General features: G+C 39.4%; 1 protein-coding gene across 2 annotated transcripts in view; it reads right to left on the reverse strand.

Moving 5' to 3' along the window:
• PRIM2 (DNA primase subunit 2) overlaps nucleotides 1-20,061 on the reverse strand; it is a 369,636-nt gene that overhangs the window by 189,738 nt on the left and 159,837 nt on the right. For both annotated transcript variants that reach the window (XM_080663471.1, XM_080663470.1), the window contains exon 8: nucleotides 6,084-6,151. In XM_080663471.1, coding sequence (XP_080519597.1) covers nucleotides 6,084-6,151 — 68 coding nt within the window. The remainder of the gene's footprint in view (nucleotides 1-6,083; nucleotides 6,152-20,061) is intronic.

Raw genomic sequence — 20,061 nt, forward strand, 5'->3', positions numbered from 1 at the left:
TAAGCTATGCGTCACCTAGTTTGCTGCTGCTCTTTGTTCTTATCTCCATCTGCTGGAAAACATCTATGCTACAATTTTTCTTCACAGGTTTAATTCAATCAAAGAAGTCTAGATACCCAATAAAATGGGAATGGAATGGCTAAGTAGAAGTAGATCTATCCATTCTCAGCTGAATATTATAAAGTCAGTTATAATTAAAGCCATGAAAACCAATTTTTTCCTTTATTACCTAGTTATGATATATTAAGTTAAAAAAAGTTTTTAAAAGTTTACCCACTTTAACTATAATTACATAAAAATATACAGAGAGATTACAACCAACGCCTAGCAGCAGTTGTATTAGTGAGGTAGGATTTGTTTCTTCTATTTTTTCAATTTTACATATTATGCTTATAAATTTTATCAGAAACAATAAAATGACATTAAATTGGTAACAAAATCACATATAGGTGCTACCTCTCATGAAAGATTTCCCACCTCTCTTTACATGATTAAGCTGGAGCATTAGTGCTGTGCAGCTCTGTGGGGTGGAGCAGAGGGTGTGTGTGTGTGTGTGTGTGTGTGTGTGTGTGTGTGTTAGAATACAGGTATAAACATCTCAAATTAAGGGACAACATCTATCAACTCCTTTGTACTTAATCAGAGTATACTATAGTGCCCTTAACACAATGGGTTGATTTTAAAAAAATGCTGACTCTTGACAAGTCCATCTCTAAGAAGGCATGCACATTTTCCATACAGATGTGGGGGGCTGGGGGGAGGGGAGAAGGGGATAACTCAAAGACAATAAATAATGGGAAAAATATATTATTTCTAATGTATTAATATCTTATAAGTTACCTGAAAAGCCTTCACAATGATCACGCTTGTTATTGCTGCACATAGAAAAATAAATAGTTGAAGGGACTGCCAAGAGGCTGGACACAGGTGATGAGGAAGAGCTGACAAACAGCTGAAGCCTATGGACCATGTTAATGAGGCATTCATTTCAGCCCTCAATTGGTGGAAGTCCCTGTCTACTGAACCTTTTTCTAGCACAGGAATGCCCACACAATTTTCTGATTTCAAAATGAGCACTAATTCAAAAAGAGAATATTGAGAACTGTACCACTATGGATACTGGCAAAAGCTTTCTTACAGAGGTTTCATTTCTGATATAAAAATCTTTGAGAGCATATTCTTTACAGGAACAAAGAGAAACGTGTACATATTAACCAAATGTACTGCATTAGAAAAACAGTCACAAAAACAGTCATAACATGAGGAAGTGTAGTTATTTGAAAAATCAGATTTTAACGTGAACTTCCTGAGGCTCTATCAGCAAACTTTAAAATAGGGATGATGATAAATTACCATCTATTGCCCTCACTGGGTTTTTCTGAATATAAACTGAAGTACTTTGTACACTCTTGCCAGTTTGATTTCTTGGTCCCATCTCCTTTTACCTCTTCTAACAACTTCACTCTTCAATTATTTCATCTTACTGCCAGAGACATAATTTCCCACTTAATCTATAAATAGGCTCATCTTTTCAATCTTAAGGAAAAATAAGCCACTTCTTCAACCATGAAGCTCAGTGGAAGAGGATATAGCCCTCTTACCTTCCCTGCTCTACCAAGAGTAGCCTACACGCCCTGTATCTTCACAGTCTCCATTCTCATTTACTCTTAGACTCCTCAAGGGAATCAGACTTGCCTCTGTAACATCACAATGTTGTGGCTAAGCCACTAGTGGCTCCCGTGTGCCTAATCCAACTGACATCATGTAGTTCTGACCTGACTTTCCTAGGGCATTTGACAGTTTACCTTTCCTTTTTAAAATCTTTCCCTTAGTATTTTTGACACCACTATCCCTTGCTATGTTCCTATCTCATTCAAGATTCCTACCTGGTATTTCTACTGGGTTTTCTCTTGAAACTTGTCTCCTCCTTCCACTGCTGCCCATCACAAGTCACTTAAACACTGGTGTTCTACGGGTTCTATTCAGAGACACTTCCCCTTTGCTTGTCACTCTTTACTCTCTCCCTCAGTGATGTCAACCATTCCCCTGATTTTAACCAGCACCCATATACTGATGGTTAGCAAATGTCTCTCTCTGGTATAAACCTCACTCTTAAACTATGGTTTATATTCAGCTACTTACTAAACATCCCCTGCCCCCCGCATATGCTCCACAGGCAACTTCAAGTTTAAATTGTCTGAAACTACTAAATTCATAATCTCAGTAGTCACCTTCATTCCCTAATCCCTTGTCTTCCTTTATTCACCTTCTTAATTAAGACAACATCATCACCCAAGTGAGGTGAAAGTTCAGGCCAATCTGCATACCCACTGGGGGACACTACAGTGCTAGGAGTATGGAATCCTAAACCAGGAAGTCATAGCCCCATTGCTTAAGGAAATAATTCCAGGAGGGACACAGTTCAATTCATAAAATTAAGTACTTTGTGCTTAATTCTTAATAGAAAGGTTTACAAACTTTGTAATGTGTTTAAGTGTCTATCTTTAAAATGAAATCGAAACTGTAAATTCCTTGAGAACAGAAATTGTCTATTTTTTAAATTCCAACCAAATAATAGGCTCACTTTTACTAATAAATGGATGGATGCTATTAATGAATAAAATTAAGCTTGTATTTCCCTACGATATTAAAGCAAAATGTTTTTCTGTGCTTAATTTAACTTTTGACTATCGTCTCTACATTCTGGAAATAATATATATTATTAAGCAATATCTAAGATTTTTAGGGTGGTAAAATGTTATATCTTTGAGCCTTTAAATCCTGTAAGATGATATGAGAATTTCTCTGTATTGCTACTTCAATTTTTAAAGGTATTTGTACCATCATCCTAAATTAGTTTTATTGACAAATTTAATTAAAATGCTATTCATCATTCCACTTTGATCATTAGGGCACTGAACAAAATTAGATCTAATAATGATTTGAGTCTCAATCTCCTGTCCATCACCTCTAGGTAACATTAAACATTACAGTTCATGCAAATCAATGATGATTATTTTTCCCTAACAAGATTATCATTAGAATTTCTCAAACCAAATAGTATGCATTCCTATTTTGACCTAAGGGAGGTAAACGAAAAACATTATATTCAGACAGCTGAAAGAGACAATCCAACATGATTGAAAGCCATATCACAAGGTTACTTTGTACAACAGGAAATGTCAAACTATGACATCAACTGTCACCCTCCATACAGATGTCTCTGACATGGTAATAAAATGAGAAACCATTTGGTTTAATAATAATAAAAAAGCAACACCAGTTGGTGCATATTACATGTAGCATCTAGCCCTGGTTGCCTAGCAACCAGTCCTGAGTGAACTGCATGGAGAATGAACGCCCAAACGAATGTACAGTTTGTGCAAGTTTCAAGGACTCAAAGAGACATGTCAGTAGTTAATCTAAATTCTACTTGACAATTACCATACTGAGGTGGAGGCAGGAAAATCCATCATTATCGCACAGAATTGAGCATTAACTAGAGGTATGATTCAGCCCTTTTAGGTTTATACCTTCTATACCAGTGGTTTTATAGGAAATACTGTGACAATGTGATTTATAAATTATAAAACTATGCATAAGTAAAAGCAAAACATTAATGCTAAAATGCACATTCATTCACTCAACAAAACATATATTAAATACCTATCATGTCTCAGCCACTGGAAACACAAATATGAAAGTCACTTCCCAAGCTCTCAAGCAGCTCATTTTAACGGAGTAATCAGACAAGTAAACAGACAATTACAACACCATAAGTTCTGTAATACAGATGTAGCCATAGGGTATTGTGGAAATACATATAAAAAACATCAAATGCTGACTGAGGGGAAGGGGATGGGGACTAAATGTGGACACCAGCCAAGTCTCAAAGGACAAGCAAAAGTTAGTCAAATTATAAAAGTGGCCAAGGGGAGGGAAGATTCCAGGCAGAAGGAAAATATTTACAAGGGCACAGAGGTGAGTAAGTGTGCTGTCTTAGAGCAACTTCAAGGCATTTGGTGGCACTAGAAGCTGGGGTACCGGTACTAAACAGAGAGTCCAAAGAAACAAGCCAGGCTCCTTCCAGAAGAACCTCACATGTCAGGCTAAGAAGTTCAGACTTCATCCAAAATGAAATTGAGGAAATAGAATGGTTTTAAGCCAGAGAACAATATAATCACTCTGGCACTAATGTGATATATTTTAGAGAAGGCAAAACTGGTGTCAAGGAGAACAGATAAGAAGCTATTATAGGAAGACAGATTCTCAGGAGATAAAATCATCAACAGATTAGAACAAGCAGGAGAGAGGGTTAGGGAAGTGACTCAAACATGATTCCCTACCACAATGCTCTAAAAATTTAACAACTAGGTGTGATATGTATGATACTCAGCCCTGATGAAATGTTAGTCTGACCACCACCATCCCCCAAAAAAACAGTTCTACAGAATTAAAAGTATCTGTTTGAAAAGGAAAAGTTACTAGAGAGAAGGGTAGGAGAGGAAGAAAAAGGGGAAGGGAGAGAAGGAGAAAAAATAAAGAATACAAAAAGATACTGGAAATTAGTATCCATCCAAATTTATAAACGACAAGTGGCATTCTCAGTTCTAAAAGAATAAAAAGAAAACATTATTGGCCCTTGGCTACATAAAACTTGAAAATGTAGGTATGCTGGATAATGCAACATAATAAAAAATTTGCAGAAAAAAAAAGTTTGTAACAAATACAATGAAGAGATAATACCTTTATATCTAAAGTACTTAAGATCAAATAAAAACCAAGAGATGCTATCAATAAATGGGGCAAAAATACAGATAGTTAATCCCACCACAAAATAAAAATGTTTTAAGATTATAATGTTTTAAAATTATTAATAAATGAAATGTACATGATCACAATAGTATCTCTATGATTAACTATTAAGTTAGCAATGTTTTGGCTGCCCCAGCTAGTTTAGGGTACAGTAACATGGGCAATCTGGTACAATATGAAAGTACAGGCAGAATAAGGTGTGTGTGTTTTTAAAGAATAGGTTTGGTTTTTTTAATCTTTATTGTTTAAAGTAATTTTTAACTTGTTTTTGTTGATTTTTAGAGAGGAAGGGAGAGGGAGAGAGAAAAACATCGATCAGCAGCCTCCTACACGCCCTACCAGGGATTGTGCCCTGACTGAGAATTGAGCCAGCAAACTTTCAGTACATGGATGACACCCAACCAACTAAGCCACACTGGAAAGGGCTGGAATAAAGTTTTTGAGAAAAAAAAAAAAAAAGTATACTTAAATCTTTTAAATGGCTCATATGGTTTGACAAAATAATTCCACTTCTGAAAATCTATATTAAAGAAATGGTCAAAAACACAAATAAAGGTATACATATATGACAGTTTTTTATACTAGTGAAAAGAATTGGAAATTGTCTAAATGCACCCCCCTAAGGGAGATAAATACACTACAGTACATCTATACAAGAAAACTTCATGCAGTCACTAAAAAATATGTTTTTGGAGAGATTCAAATAACTAACAAAGTCTTACAATGTTTATTTTAAAAGGAAAAAATAGCAAATTATACAAAAGTATAATTTCAACACTGGGTTTTAAAACATTATAAAAGAATTATTCTGAGTAGTGCTGATGGGTTTTCTCTTTACCCTCTTGTATTTTCTAAGTTTGTGTTGTTGTTTTTAAATTAAGATACATTATTGTTGTATTTGGAAAGCAAATTCCTATTTCTCCTATGCCCCATAAAATATGTGGGGGTCCAAAAATATGTGTTGGCTTTATATTTAAGTAAATAGCTCATTCCTTTGTGATTTTCTTGTAGCCGGCCATCTTTACTCATTTTAACTTAAACTTGTCAACTAGTTCTATATACTTTTATTAAATTAAAAGAGCTTTCTATAGTACCTAAAAGTCAAGGGTTGTAAGTGCATTGTATAAAAATTCAACTTAAATCAATGAATTAAACCAAGAAAAAAAATGAAGCTTTTGGTAACTGAAGGGGTTTCACCCACTCTAATATGCTTTCTCACTGTAATGCCCTCTCATTTATAAGCATGACAGGGCGGCGCCCTCATTTACCTGAGGTGGTTAAGCAGAGGCTGTAGTCTCTCATCGGACTGCACAGCAGGCAAGGACCGGGCTGTTAACTAGAAGCAGAGAACAGGGACAGTCAGAACATCAAAGGCCAAATAAAAACAGGTCGGAACACTGGATGCAAAACAGGGGTGGGGAGGAAGAGGGAGACGGAGGGCTTAAAATATAAGGACCTGTTTCCTTTTTTTAAATCGGAGAATTGTATAGAAAGCTGATACATTACATAAGTCAAGCTAGCTCTATGGTTCTAAGTTTGTAGGGTATGTCATTGAGTTTATAAGAAAAAGGAGGTAAAACAAAGAATATCATCTGAGTTCATGAAAAGGCCTCTAGTCATGAAAATATTATCTTTGTAAATAAAAATGGAAAAACTCCTAAATTTATAGCAACCAATCTTGTAGCACTGAACCCTGGGATGATGAAAAAACGGGGGAGAGAGACCTTCATTTCTAGCTAAGCCACTGTGAAATTGGTTACGTGCAGAAGCACACACGCTACCATCCATTCCTCCGTTTTGACAACCACATTACTATAAGAAACTAAGAACAGCTTTTAAACAGAAAAAGAGCAACTCAAAATATTTAATATTGGCATACGATGCCAAATTGACCTAGGAAACAAAATGTGAGAGCCAAAGCCTTATTCTTAAATGCCGTGCATCAGGTTCACAGTAGAATCACGAATAGTGAGCCTCTGGTGGACTTCAATAATATTAAGTATATCTCTACCTTATATCCATTTTTCTCTCCATTCTTAAAAAAGTCATCTTGTGCTATAAGAATTTGACCCAAAGAAATTAAAAATATTCACCTAAAGTAATTAGATAGCTTGAAGTAACCTTAATAAAATACCAAAACAAAAATAAAAGATAAATTTCTTCTGGATTCAATTGCCAAAATAGTTCTTGTATTCTACTAACAAATCACTTGACAATTCACAAAAGAGAACTTTCCTTTAGACAAACAACAAACTGAAATATATCCTTTGGTTTTTTATAAGGTGTCTGTCCTCTGTAACTATTTCATACATTAATTAAAATTATCTAAAAACAGACATTTAATTCATCAAGCCTAATTTTCAAAATTATGCAAATAAAATAAAACCATGCCCTTTAAAACATCTAATAAATACAATGTTGAACAAAATGCCACATGTGAAGTCATTTTTATTAAATCATATCTAATAACAATACTGAAGAAATATTCCCAATTTTATGCAAGTCAGCAAAGTTATAGACTAATTTAAAATACAATTAAGTCAGACAATTAGTCAGCTGTGATTGTAGCACAACCAAAAGATTCTCAGTATCCCTAAGAAATTTTATAAAATGTTATCAAGGTTTTACAAACAAAACACTTTAATACACCCTATACCTGCTAATGTCAAATCCCTTTACAAAATGTCATTTCATTGTTTAAGAAGTTTCATGTCTCAGAACCAATGCCATACTCTGAAAAGATTAAAATAATTTATCTAGATATTTCAAAAGTCAATTTTCTGCAAACAGATGGCACACACAGACTGGAGTTTTTTTAGTTACTTCTGACAATCTATATAGCATGCTTGCTAATCAAACCATCTTTTCTGAATGAAAACAAATGAATAAAAACACCTCAATAGCAGCAAACTATTTTTAAACTAGAGGCCCGGTGCATGAAATTCGTGCATGGCGGAAAGGGGGGTCCCTCAGCGGCCTGTACCCTCTCCAATCCAGGACCCCTTGGGCGATGTCCAGGACTGCTGGCTCCTAACCGCTTGCCTGCTTACCGGCTTGATCACTGCCTAACCGCTCCCCTGCTGGCCTGATGGCCCCCAAATGCCCTCCCCGGCCAGCCTCCTGGCCCCCAACTGCCCTCCCCTGCCGGCCTCATGGCACCTAACCATCCTCCCCTGCCAGCCTCATAGCCCCCAACTGCCCTCCCCAGCCGGCCTGATGGCCCCCAACCACCCTCCCCTGCCGGCCTCATGGCCCCCAACCACCCTCCCCTGCTGGCCTCATAGCCCCCAAATGCCCTCCCCTGCTGGCCTGATCACCCCTAACCACCTCTGCCTTGGCCCCCACCAACATGGCTTTGTCCAGAAGGAAGTCGGACGGTAGGAAGATGTCCAGTCTAATTAGCATATTACCCTTTTACTAGTATAGATGTCTGCTCCATAGGAAATTTTTCTCAACTCACTCCTTATTTTCTGTCTTCATTTCCTTTTTCCTAAACTATACATCTCAATCCCACTGTTTTTTCTGCTTCCAATTGTGCCTCTTCCCTAATTTATTCTCCACACCAAGGCCAGATTGAAATGTTCAAAATGCAAGTTAACCACTCCCCTAATTAAAACCATTTAATAATTCCCTTGGCTCCCAGGCTAAAGTCTGTTCTTTCGTCAGACATTCTCCTGGAATTCTCCCATGTGCACAACAATGGATTCCCTCTCTACTCCCTCCCCACCCCACAATGTATATTCAAGTTTGAATCACTGACAAGAAGAATTCCTAAACCGTGGGTCAATGTTCCGAGTAAAATAATTTCAAGGGAGGTTTCGAGTTTTGCAAAAGCATTGCTTTCAACTTTTAAAACAATATTTTCAGAAAGAGCACACCTCTTCATGTTAAGGAGATGAAGTATACGTAAAGCTTGCATTCCACAGTTCTCAGAGGCAAAGCCATTGGCTGACCTTTTGCTGGCCGGATGTAAGCTTTCTTTTAGAGGCTGCTGGCTCCATCATTTCTCCTGAAAGTCTCTCTGAGCCCAAGCAGTTACTACTAGTTCCACTGGACTCTGAGGGACACAGCAGCCCCAGCTCTTGCAACATAACAGGTGTTCAATAAATAGTTATTAAATGTGTGACAAATCCAAAAACTCGCTGTGTAATTCTATTCACTGATGAAAACAAAAGTACATCTACATTTCTTAGTTAAAGCATTTCCAATTCCTGCTTTGAGCAAAACAAAATCCAAATCAAAACTAAACTAAATCACAATTGTCAGCCTTCCAAGAAAGCAATACACTATCATAACGAGATTTTCAGCTTTAAGGACTTTCTTCTACACACCAAAATGAATAACTGCCTCGTTGAAATAGACTTTGGTTTCCACGTTTTAGTTGTTTGTTTTTTCTAAAACAACAATGTCCTTGACATATAAATCACCAAGAACGAAAGAGAAAGATCTATCTTAGTTAACATCTGCAAAACCTTAATGGGTTGTTTGAGTTAAGGAACCATAATAAAGTCAGCATAATTTATAGTTCATTTCTTATGGTTGAGAGGTCGGAGGTGCGCTGTTAAGATGCCTTTCATTATTAAGAATACTAGAGGCCCGGTGCACAAATTTCGTGCACGGAGGGGGGTGTCCCTCAGCCTGGCCTGCACCCTCTTGCAATCTAGCACCCCTCAGGAGATATAGCAGTGCACCAAGTGGCAGGTGGCCAGGGAGGAGCCTGGCCCGCTGCACCAGCTGCCACCGCTCAATATGCTGCCGCTGAGTCAGGAGAGGCTCCTGCTGCCACAGCTGCACTCGCCAGCTATGAGCCCAGCTTCTGGCTGAAGGGCACTCCCCCTGTGGGAGCACACTGACCAGGGGGCAGCTCCTGCATTGAGTGTCTGTCCCCTGGTGGTCAGTGTGCATTGTAGCGACTGGTCAACCAGTGGTTCCATCATAAAGGTCGCTTAGGCTTTTATATATGTAGACTAGAGGTCCAGTGCATAAAATTGGTGCACAGGGGGGTGGGGATCCCTCAGCCCAACCTGCACCCTCTCCAACCCAGGACCCCTCAAGGGATGTCTGACTGCCTCTCACAATCAAGGACTGCTGGCTCCTAACCACTCGCCTGCCTGATCGCCCCAACCCCTCTGTCTGCTTGCCTGATCGCCCCTAACCACCTCTGCCTGCTTGATCACCCCTAACCACCTCTGCCTGCCTGCCTGATGGCCCCTAACTGATCCCCTACCAACCTGATTACCCCTAACTGCTCCCCTGCTGGCCTGATCACCCCTAACCGCCTCTGCCTCACCCCCCACCCAGGACCCAGGATTCCCTCCTCTGGCCAGTCACAGGCATCTGGGACCCGGGCTTCCCAGCCTCTGGCCAGCTGCAGGCACCTAAGACCCAGGCTGGCTTCACCCAGGCCGGCCGCAGCCACAGGCGCCTGGGACCGCGGGGCAGACAGCTTGTCCCTCTCCCGGGCTGCAGGTGCAGGCACTGACACCTGGGACCACAGGGCGGGCGGCTTGTCCCTCTCCCAGGCCACAGCCTGGCTGGTCCCCATTCCTCTCTCCCCAGTGTTGAGTATCTGAGCCATTAGGGTGTGAGGGCGTGATGACCATTTGCATATTAGCTCTTTATTATATAGGATATGTAGCACACTGCATTAACTAACAGATCACTAATTCTTAAACAAATCTCATCTTAAAGATTAGTATCATTAGTGAATCACACAGTTTGCCATATATTTGGGGGAAAATAATAATGCATTTTGCCAGCTAATGATTCTCCTTTTATTGCCAATAGATTTAAAAGCACATAAAAACAAGAGTCTGGGAGGGTCTGGGCCAACCCTTTCATATTATCCTGAGGAAACTGGGTTCTTCAGATCATGAGCAGCTACTGCACCCACTGAGAGGGGGGGGGCCCACAGCACAGGGCACTTTGCAGGGCAGCAATGCAACTCAGTCTGCATGTGCACCAGGCAGAGGCCTTTGCTTCATCGCAGCGTGCTTCTGTCTCCTCTTAGTCCTTTCACTTTTCAAACAGGGCAGTGCCCTTCAAGAGTCACAAACCCTTGGACTTTGTTTTAAAGATTCCCAAATTTCTGCATTAAATGTTCCTGCACACCATTTGGGACTTGATTCAAATGGGACCTCTTCCCCAGGCCTTCCCTGGCCACCTTTGGTGAAGCAGCACCCTCGCTGCAAGTCTTCTGTTGCAGGTATCTCACATTTATCATGATCTGAAATTACTTATTAGATTGCTCACTTCTGTCTTTCTCTCCGACAAGAATATAAAGCCCATCAGGGAAGGAACCTTTTTTGCCTCGCCCTCCACTTTTCCCCCACATGCTGGTAAGAACAGTAGCAGTAGGCACTCAATAAATATTGTAGGGTGAATAAAAGGTTCACCTCTCTCAAATATTTCCAATAGAAGTATGAGTTTAGAAAAATCTGCCCTAGACGCTGACCCCTTTGGTCCTGCATTTCTAAAGTTTTCATAAGTAAACATGACCTAAGAACTACAGGGCACACACATTTCTCTTTCCACTTCTGGCTGATGGAGTATCTGAAGTCTTTCCTTTACAAGGAGGGCAAATGCTCTACCACTCAATTCAGCTTAAACTATGGTTCCCTGGTTCAAAGGAAACAAGTAGCTCAAAACAGTCCGAAACTCAAATTATGCTTATGCTATAATAGGCCCTACCAAAAAAGTAGTCATGACATAGTACCTTCCTTCTAATCTGTCTTTCTGCTTTTTGTACACGTTTTTGGTCATTAAATGATAGCTATAAATAAAGCAGAAATGTCAGCTAAATATATATTTTTCTAACATTGCTGAAACCTTAACACGTACAAAGTTCAAAGTCTTTTACAGTGAACATCCTTAAAAAAAAACAAACTTAACCTGGCAAGACTGAAACTGCCTCAAAAATTTATAGGAAGGGAATAAGGAACAGACAGTGGAAATGTGACTATTCAAATAAGACTCACTTAGACAGACGTAAAGAAGCATTTATATAACAATAAAAAAATTAAAGTCCTGTGCTAAACACTTTTCAAGATACTATTGCTAAATAAATGGGTTGTTGTTTCTGGCAGGTAAGTTACTTTGAAAGGGAATCCAAAATATTAGTCTCAAAACACTCCAGCCCCTAAAGGACATAAAGTTTTAAGAACATTAAAATCCAAATAGCAATTAGAAGATTAATTTATTCAAGGATGGTAAAAACTGGATATAAAGCATGCTTGGTGCTCACATCTTCTTAACAGCAAGGCAAGCACAGAAGATAATTTATTCTTAAACTTTTTACTTAAATTCAATCATCAAGGAAAAAGTACTTTTCAGAATTATGATCCTGCAGGTAACGACATGGGTGTTTGTTATATTACTTTGCATACATTTGTGTTTGAAATAGTTCAAGAGAGGGAGGGAGGAAAGGAGGGCTGGCTGACTGATTTTTCTAGTGACATGAGGAATGGGTTAGAGAAGAGTGATCCAGCGATCCAAAATAAAGAACCAAATTGTGGCAGAGGCAGTAGCAACAGAAAAGAAGACATGACTAAGAAATATGAAGGAACCCTGGCCAGTGTGGCTCAGTTGGTTGAATATTGCCCCATGCACCTACAGGTTGCCAATTCAATTCCTGGTGAGGGCACAAGCCCGGGGTTGTGGGCTCAATCCCCAGTAGGGGATATGCAGGAGGCAGCTGATTGATGTTTCTCTCTCTCTCTCCCTCTCCCTACCTCTCTAAAATCAATAAAAACATATTTCAAAAAATAGAAATATGAAGAGGGTATACTCTACATAGCTTCATGTCTAAAACAGAAGGAGAATAAGAGAAGACACCCAGGTGGGTAGATAGTTGTTCCTATTAACTGCAATACAGCAGCTATAGATGGAGGAGATTGGGGAGATGAAAGAAAATTATTAGTTTGGTTTTTTTTTTAATATATTTTATTGATTTTTTACAGAGAGGAAGGAAGAGTGATAGATAGTCAGAAACATCGATGAGAGAGAAACATCGACCAGCTGCCTCCTGCACACCTCCCACTGGGGATGTGCCCGCAACCAAGTTACATGCCCTTGACCGGAATCGAACCTGGGACCTTTCAGTCCGCAGGCTGACGCTCTATCCACTGAGCCAAACCGGCCAGGGCAAAAATTATTAGTTTTAAGCATGCTGAATTTGAGGTGCTTTTCAATATCCAAAAGGCAAATGAATATTTATGGTTGTAGGCACAAGGAGAGGCTATGGAGTTACAGATTTATATTTAACTGTTATCAGCAAAGAAGTGGCAGATAAAGCCATGGAATGGCTAAAAATTCCCGGGCCTTATGCAGAAAGCAGGGATGTCCAATTGTCATTCACTAGTAGTAGCTGACTAGGGCAGTGTGTTGAAGGTTCATTCACATCTGGGAAAGAGCAGGATTAATTACCAACATGCTCTGGCTATGGACTGGGAGATTAGAGATATCTGTCAGATGTGTGCTATCCTTACTGGGAATCTATAATAATAAAAGCGTAATATGCTAATTAGACCGGACAGCCGAACAACCTTCTGGACGACCTTCCGGACGAAGTCAGACGAAGCGAGGGCCAAGGCAAGCTGCTGAGGCTGCAAGAGCTGAGCCCCTTGCACAAATTTCGTGCTTCGGGCCTCTAGTCTATATATATATAAAAGCCTAATATGCTAATTGTCCCTCTGACCGTTCAACCAGTCACTAATGCACACTGACCACCAGAGGGCAGACAATCCCACCAGTAGGTTAGCTTGCTGCTGGGGTCTGGCTGATTGGGACTGGGCTAGATGGGCCAAACACCCCCTACAGCCCTCCCACAGTCCCTCCCTGGCCCCCGACCGTGCTCCGGTGGGGTCCCTCAGCCTCTAGTGAGATCATAAAAAGAAATAAAGAATTTAGCCAATAGACTTAAAAGTTTTATAACACTGATTTTAAGCAACTACAGGTTTATGAGTGAGAGAGAGAGAGAGAATACAACCAATAGCTTCTTTAATTTAACTATTGTTGCACACCTGGAATGAATTAATTTCACTTTGGGGGGTGAGGGGGAATGTTCCCTAAGGAAAGCATTCTGCCTCCAGCTATGAAGCTGACTGATGCTCTTAAAATGCTAAAGGAGACTGTGCTGCCAACCCACTGCTATTTTGAAGCAGAATTTTTTTCAAGGGGCCCATAGGGAAAGAAATTTTTTTCATGGTTTTCTTCTTCACATGATGGGCGTGAAGTGAGGAAACAGGAATACACAAGGAGGTAACTACCTAAGTAAATACAGTAAATGGTTCTTAAAGAGTCAACATTTGGAAAACAAACATGATTCAATCAGTTGAAAATGAAGAACTAGAGGATGGCTTCATTTTAAAAGAATAAATCCCTTCTCTCTGTACTACTCACCCAACACGGGCTAAATTAAAACACATAAAAATGACAGGAGAACAATGCTCACTTGGAAAATATTGTTCAATTCTGTTCTCTGGTGTTTTTACCCTCTACCAATCACTTCAGTTTCCTTACAAAACTCAAGAGAAATTATAATATGCACTAATACCAGAGTTGTACCTTAAAAGAAATCCAAGGTGGGTAATCAGCACAGGTCAGACCTTTCTTTTCACACAATCTTGATCTGCTCAAGACACAAGACGTGCTCTTTTCCAGTGAGAGCAGGGCAGTGCCACTTGGGTACACTTACAAATGACAGACCAAATTTAGGTGGGTTTTGTTCGGGTTTGGTTTTTTTTATTTCTAATAGATGGACTTTTTAGAGCTGTTTTAGGTTCACAGCACAATTGCGAGGAAGATACAGAGATTTCTCATATACCCTCTGCCATATACATGCACAGCCTCCTCCATTATTGACATCCCCTGTGAAAGTGGTACATTTATTATAATTGATGAACCTACACTGACACGTCATTATCACCCAAAGCCCATAGTTTACATTAGGGTTCACTCTTGGTGTGGTACATCCTGTGGGTTTGGACAAATGTATAATGACATGTATCCACCATTATAGTATTGTACAGAATAGTTTCACTGTCCTAAAACTCCTCTACCCATTCACTCCTTCCCCCCCCACCCCACCCCACCCCCACCCCAATTCCTGGCCACCACCGATCTTTCGCCTTTTCTAAAAGGTCACAGAGTTGGAATGATACAGTATGTACGCTCTCAGATTGGCTTCTTTAACTTGGCACCATGCATTTATGGTTCTTCCATGTCTTTTCATGGTTTGACAGCTCATTTCTTTTTAGCATTCCATCATCTGGAGGTACCACAGTTTATCCATTCACCACCAAAGGACATCTTTGATGCTAACAAGTTTGGGCAATTATAAATAAAGCTGTTATAAACATCCATGTGCAGATTTTTGTGTGGACACGAGTTTCCAACAGGTGTCTTCCTTAATGAAAAACAAATAGAGAATGCTTTTCAAAATGTCTTTACATTCTCCTCCTTTCAAATGCTTCATTTACTAATTTCATATTTAACTGTATTTTTTTTTTTTTTTTTTTTTTTTTTTTTTTTTTTTTTTACTGTTTCTATTGATTTCAGAGAGAGGAAGGGAGAAGGAGAGAGGAACAGAAACATCAATGATGAAAGAGAATAATCACTCGGTCACCTTCCATATGCCCCCCAAGGGGGATTGAACCCGCTACCCAGACATGTGCCCCAACCAGGAATCTAACCCTGCCCTCCTGGTTCCTGGGTCCACACTCAACCACTGAGCCACACTAGCCAGGCTTAACCTGTTAATACAAAAAAACACATTAGGGTATATAGATCATAAGAAATGACAGGATGCCTTCAGGGAAAATTGTTTTTTCTTTCAATAAGTATGATGCAGAAATAACATTCAATAAACTTTTCTAAATAGGAGTGAAAAAAACAGGTTGAGATGGCTCCTACTGCACCTTATAAATCACCAAGATACCAACTCAAAATCTACAATATCAACCCTTTTCTACTGAATTGAAGATGCACAGATTATACTTATGCATATATTCTAAGAGACACACAATTTATAGGTCCAGAAAATAATTTGTGAGATCAAAAGGCAACGATTTAAACAGAGACCACACAGTAAAAAAAGATACATCTATAGAGAGAACAGGTTGCTCAACACAACTATCACTTTTATTACTGGGTCCAGGACAGATGTCAAGTTAAATTAACTTTTACAAGCAGCTGCTCTTTTAATTTCATTGATTTTAACAACGGAAAATCCTGTGTGTTTTTGAACTACATTTTCTTATAAGAGCAACAGATCCCAATTACAAATCCCAAACTGTGAGGCTCCACATTATCTTCCGTCTTGCTCCTGGAACCAAAGTTGCTTCCCAGTTTCATGTTCTCTGGTGGCTGGCTGGGACGCAGTTGGCCACTAATCCTAACAGGCTCATGCTCAGACACCCAAAGCATTTCCCAGTGTTCACAGGGCTCTTACACACATTATCTCACTGATCTTCATGACAGTGGTGGTTTCATCCGCACAATGCTCCAGTACATGGACATTTCTCTATCAGCTAGCCACAAACACAATTTTCAATATGTAGGCTCTAAAACCCAACCAACAACCTTGTCAAGCAAAACGCATATATTCCATTTGAGCTCTAAACATACCCAAGTAGTTTAATTTCCGAAGAATATTAAACAGTGCAGAGTTAACAAGATATTTCCAGTTCAGGGGGCTGGATGATATGAAGAACTGGGAGAGTAAACCTGGGAATAGTGCAAGCAGACATCCCAGTGCTGATTTTTGATCATGAAACCTATGGTGTGAAAAGAAGCTTGTTATTCAAAGGCTAACCTAAGCGCCTTACTGATGCTCTGTATCATTTAGAAATGTAAAACAATTGCTTGAGCAAGAAAGAAGATACTAAGAGATGTGCAGTGATAAATACACATGGATCGCTGAATTTTCTCCCTTAGAGTGAAACACCTATAAAATCATTTTACCTCTAGAATGCCTGCTAATTTTGGTTCAAAATTCTTAAGCCACTACAGCAAGTAATTTTACAATTAGACTTCCCATAAGCAAAGCAAAGATCTGGCAAGTAAAATACAATATGTTTTGTCTTTCATGTTGGCACCCAAGAGATTAAATCGTCAATGATTTGTTTGTCCTCTTAAAGGATTGCTCTTGTGGAGTAGAAATAAGAGCAGCAGCAACACAGCTGGCATTCCTCATCTTTTTACTACATGCAGGGTATTCTATTGGGAGTTCTATATAGACTAATCCTCACAATATCCCTAAAAGTGATATTATCTCTGAGGCACCCCAGGGCTTCGCAAACTGTTCATTCAGCCAAATGTATCTGGACACCCACATAGAGTGAATAGGTAACCTTTTATCCCCTAAGCACCTAGTTCTTTTAGCCTCAGGAATTTATGTTTAAAATGTATCCAAAATGTGCATTTCATTCTACAACATGTTCTTCTTGGTCTTACTAACAAAATGTTTAATTATTTTACCATTGTCATTATTGTCCTATACTAGTGGCCCAGTGCACGAAATTCTTGCATGGAGGGGGGATGTCCCTCAGCCCAGCCGGACATCCCTCTTGCATTCCAGGACCGCTGGCTCCTAACCACTCACCTGCCTTTCTACCTGCCTGATTGCCCCTAACCACGCTGCCTCCCGGCCTGCTTACCTCCAACTGCCACCCCCCTCGCTAGCCATCTCACTCCCAACTACACCCCTTTGCTGGCCTGATCGCCCCCAACTGCCCCCCCTTGCCAGCCTGCTCACCCCCAACTGCCCCTCCCCAGCTAGCCTGATCACCCCCGACTGCCCTCCCCTCCTGGCCTGATCGCCCCTAATTGCCTCTGCCTTGGCCCTGCCACCATGGCTTTGTCTGGAAGGATGTCTGGAAGGTCTCCCAGTCTAATTAGCATATTACCCTTATATTAGTATAGATGTACTTTATTATACCCTAGTACACCTAGTCCCATATATTTTGGCCATATGATAGCTTTAGAAAACATGTTAGCACATCTTTACTCCTTACAGTTTCCCTGAAGTCTCTATATACATTGGGGCTTGGGGAGCTGGTTAAGATGGTTCTGAGTCTTGCCAGATTTCATGGGCCATGTCCTGTAACCCTCACAATTACAGAAAGAATACAACTTCCATTTGTTTCAGTCATAATCTTCATATGCGAAGACTCTAAAACTCATTTACCCTCCTGGATGTTTCACTCAATCAATTTGTGAGGCAATAACTGAAGTTTTAACGTTCCTTATTCATTATTATCATATTTTCACTTATCATTTTTGTCTTCCAAAACACCTGTATCATATTTACCTAAATTTACATTTGTCAATTTCCTATTTAATGTAAGAAATACTCTTATCTGGGTTTTCCAGAACCCAACTGTTCTTTCAATGTTTGTTGTAAGCATGAATCTTGAACAAAATCTTATTATGTGGAAGTTTCTCATAAAGCTTCCTAAATATGCACATAAATTCTACTATGTGCACTGGAGTTGCTAACTGTATCTATAGGCTTCCAGTAAATGTTTAAAAGACTGCCCAGACAGACTAGTGGCTTTCGTAGTGGATGTTATTTATCTTCTTTAAGTAGTATAATCCAAAGTCTTCAACTTCCTGCTGAGTCTATTTCCTATTATAAATGTCAGACATAACCCTCTCATTATACTGGCGATCTTATCTCCTTTCTAAATAATACTAACTGGTGTACCACTTCCAATGCTGGAAACTAAATTCAATATAATTCTACACTACACTTACACACTTAAAATCTGTTTATTAAATAAGCTGAAATTTGCATCAGAGGACCCACAATTATATTTAATTACCAAAGTGAAGAGACACAAAAGATCTGTGTGGGTAAGTTCATACTTCATTTTTTTTACAAGAACTCTTTTTCCCTTGATTGGGACTTTTATGAACACTTGGAAGTGTAGAGCAATGGGGAGCAGAGTGAAGGCATGAATAGGATTTTTACTAAAGCGCCTGTGACAGTGATCTGTTGTGTGACAAAACAAGCTGTCCTTGGGGATGCCCTTGCAGAACCAGAGGGCCCTTGGTGTTCAGAAACAACTGATCAACAAGGACATATAGAGACTCCCATTTCCCTCCACAAGGAAATGCAGCCACTGAACTTCAAACCACTGATCCAGATTTATAATTCAAGGAAGGTGGCCCCAGATGGCTAACAACATACCTCTAATGGTTATGCTAACAGATGCTGCAGAAAGTATTCATTTGCTTCGTGCCTTTCCTTGCCTCTGTGACTTAATTTTCCCTGCTGTCTCAGAGCACCTTGATTTCTTCCTTGGCAGAGACCCTTTGTAGGTGTAGGAAATGCTTTTATTTAAGTGTAAAATGACTCGATGTGCCTCCACATCTCACAGTCTATTTCTCTAACCTGAAATAATCAGACATTATACTATTTTTAGGTTCAATTCAATTTAGTTGAAATTTAAGCAATCTTCTCTGTTCACGAAGTAGTCCTACAGTTTTCCTTTATAGACTATTATATAATTTTGTTCCTCCACTAAAGAATTTTTATATTTAAGCTTCTAAAAGAAGCTTCCTAAAATATTTGACCAGCTTTCAATTACACACAGAAAAGCATGTTCTGCCTGCTCAAACTAGAGCCTTGTGATTAATTATAAAACATCTGAATGTATTTAAAACAAATCAGGACAAAAATAAATAATTTCCATTACTAGGACATTAAACTCAACCATTCATTAGCAACCGTTCATTATGAAAAGGAAACAGAGAAGTAAAATATCTTTGCTGTGATAGGAACATTCAAACACAACACTGGACTTTTCATTGCACATTCTAACATCAGATTAGATGCATTTTCCAAAAGGTTTCACTTAATCATAAATTTAGAGACAAAACTCATGTAAGACAACTAAAGAAATATGAAGAAAAATAAAATTAATGTATTTTTAAATATTTCAACAGACACAGCAGAGTTCCCACAAAGCCTCTTCTTTTCTTTCTTGCCTTTTTTCCTCCCAAATTAGGAATTAGCACAAGTAGTTCCCTGGATCCCTGCTGGTTTCTCATTTCTAAACTTATGGATGTTTCTCTTCTTATTATTGAATTTATTGGGGTGACACTGGTGAACAAAATTATACAGGTTTCAGGTACACTATTCCATAGCACATCATCTGTGTACTGCATTGTGTGTTCACCACCCCAAGTCATCTCCTTCCATCACCATTTATCCTCCCTAAACCTTCCTCCACCTCTCCTCAT

The sequence above is a fragment of the Plecotus auritus genome, assembly GCF_963455305.1.
Source record: "Plecotus auritus genome assembly, chromosome: 4".
Lineage (NCBI taxonomy): Eukaryota > Metazoa > Chordata > Mammalia > Chiroptera > Vespertilionidae > Plecotus > Plecotus auritus.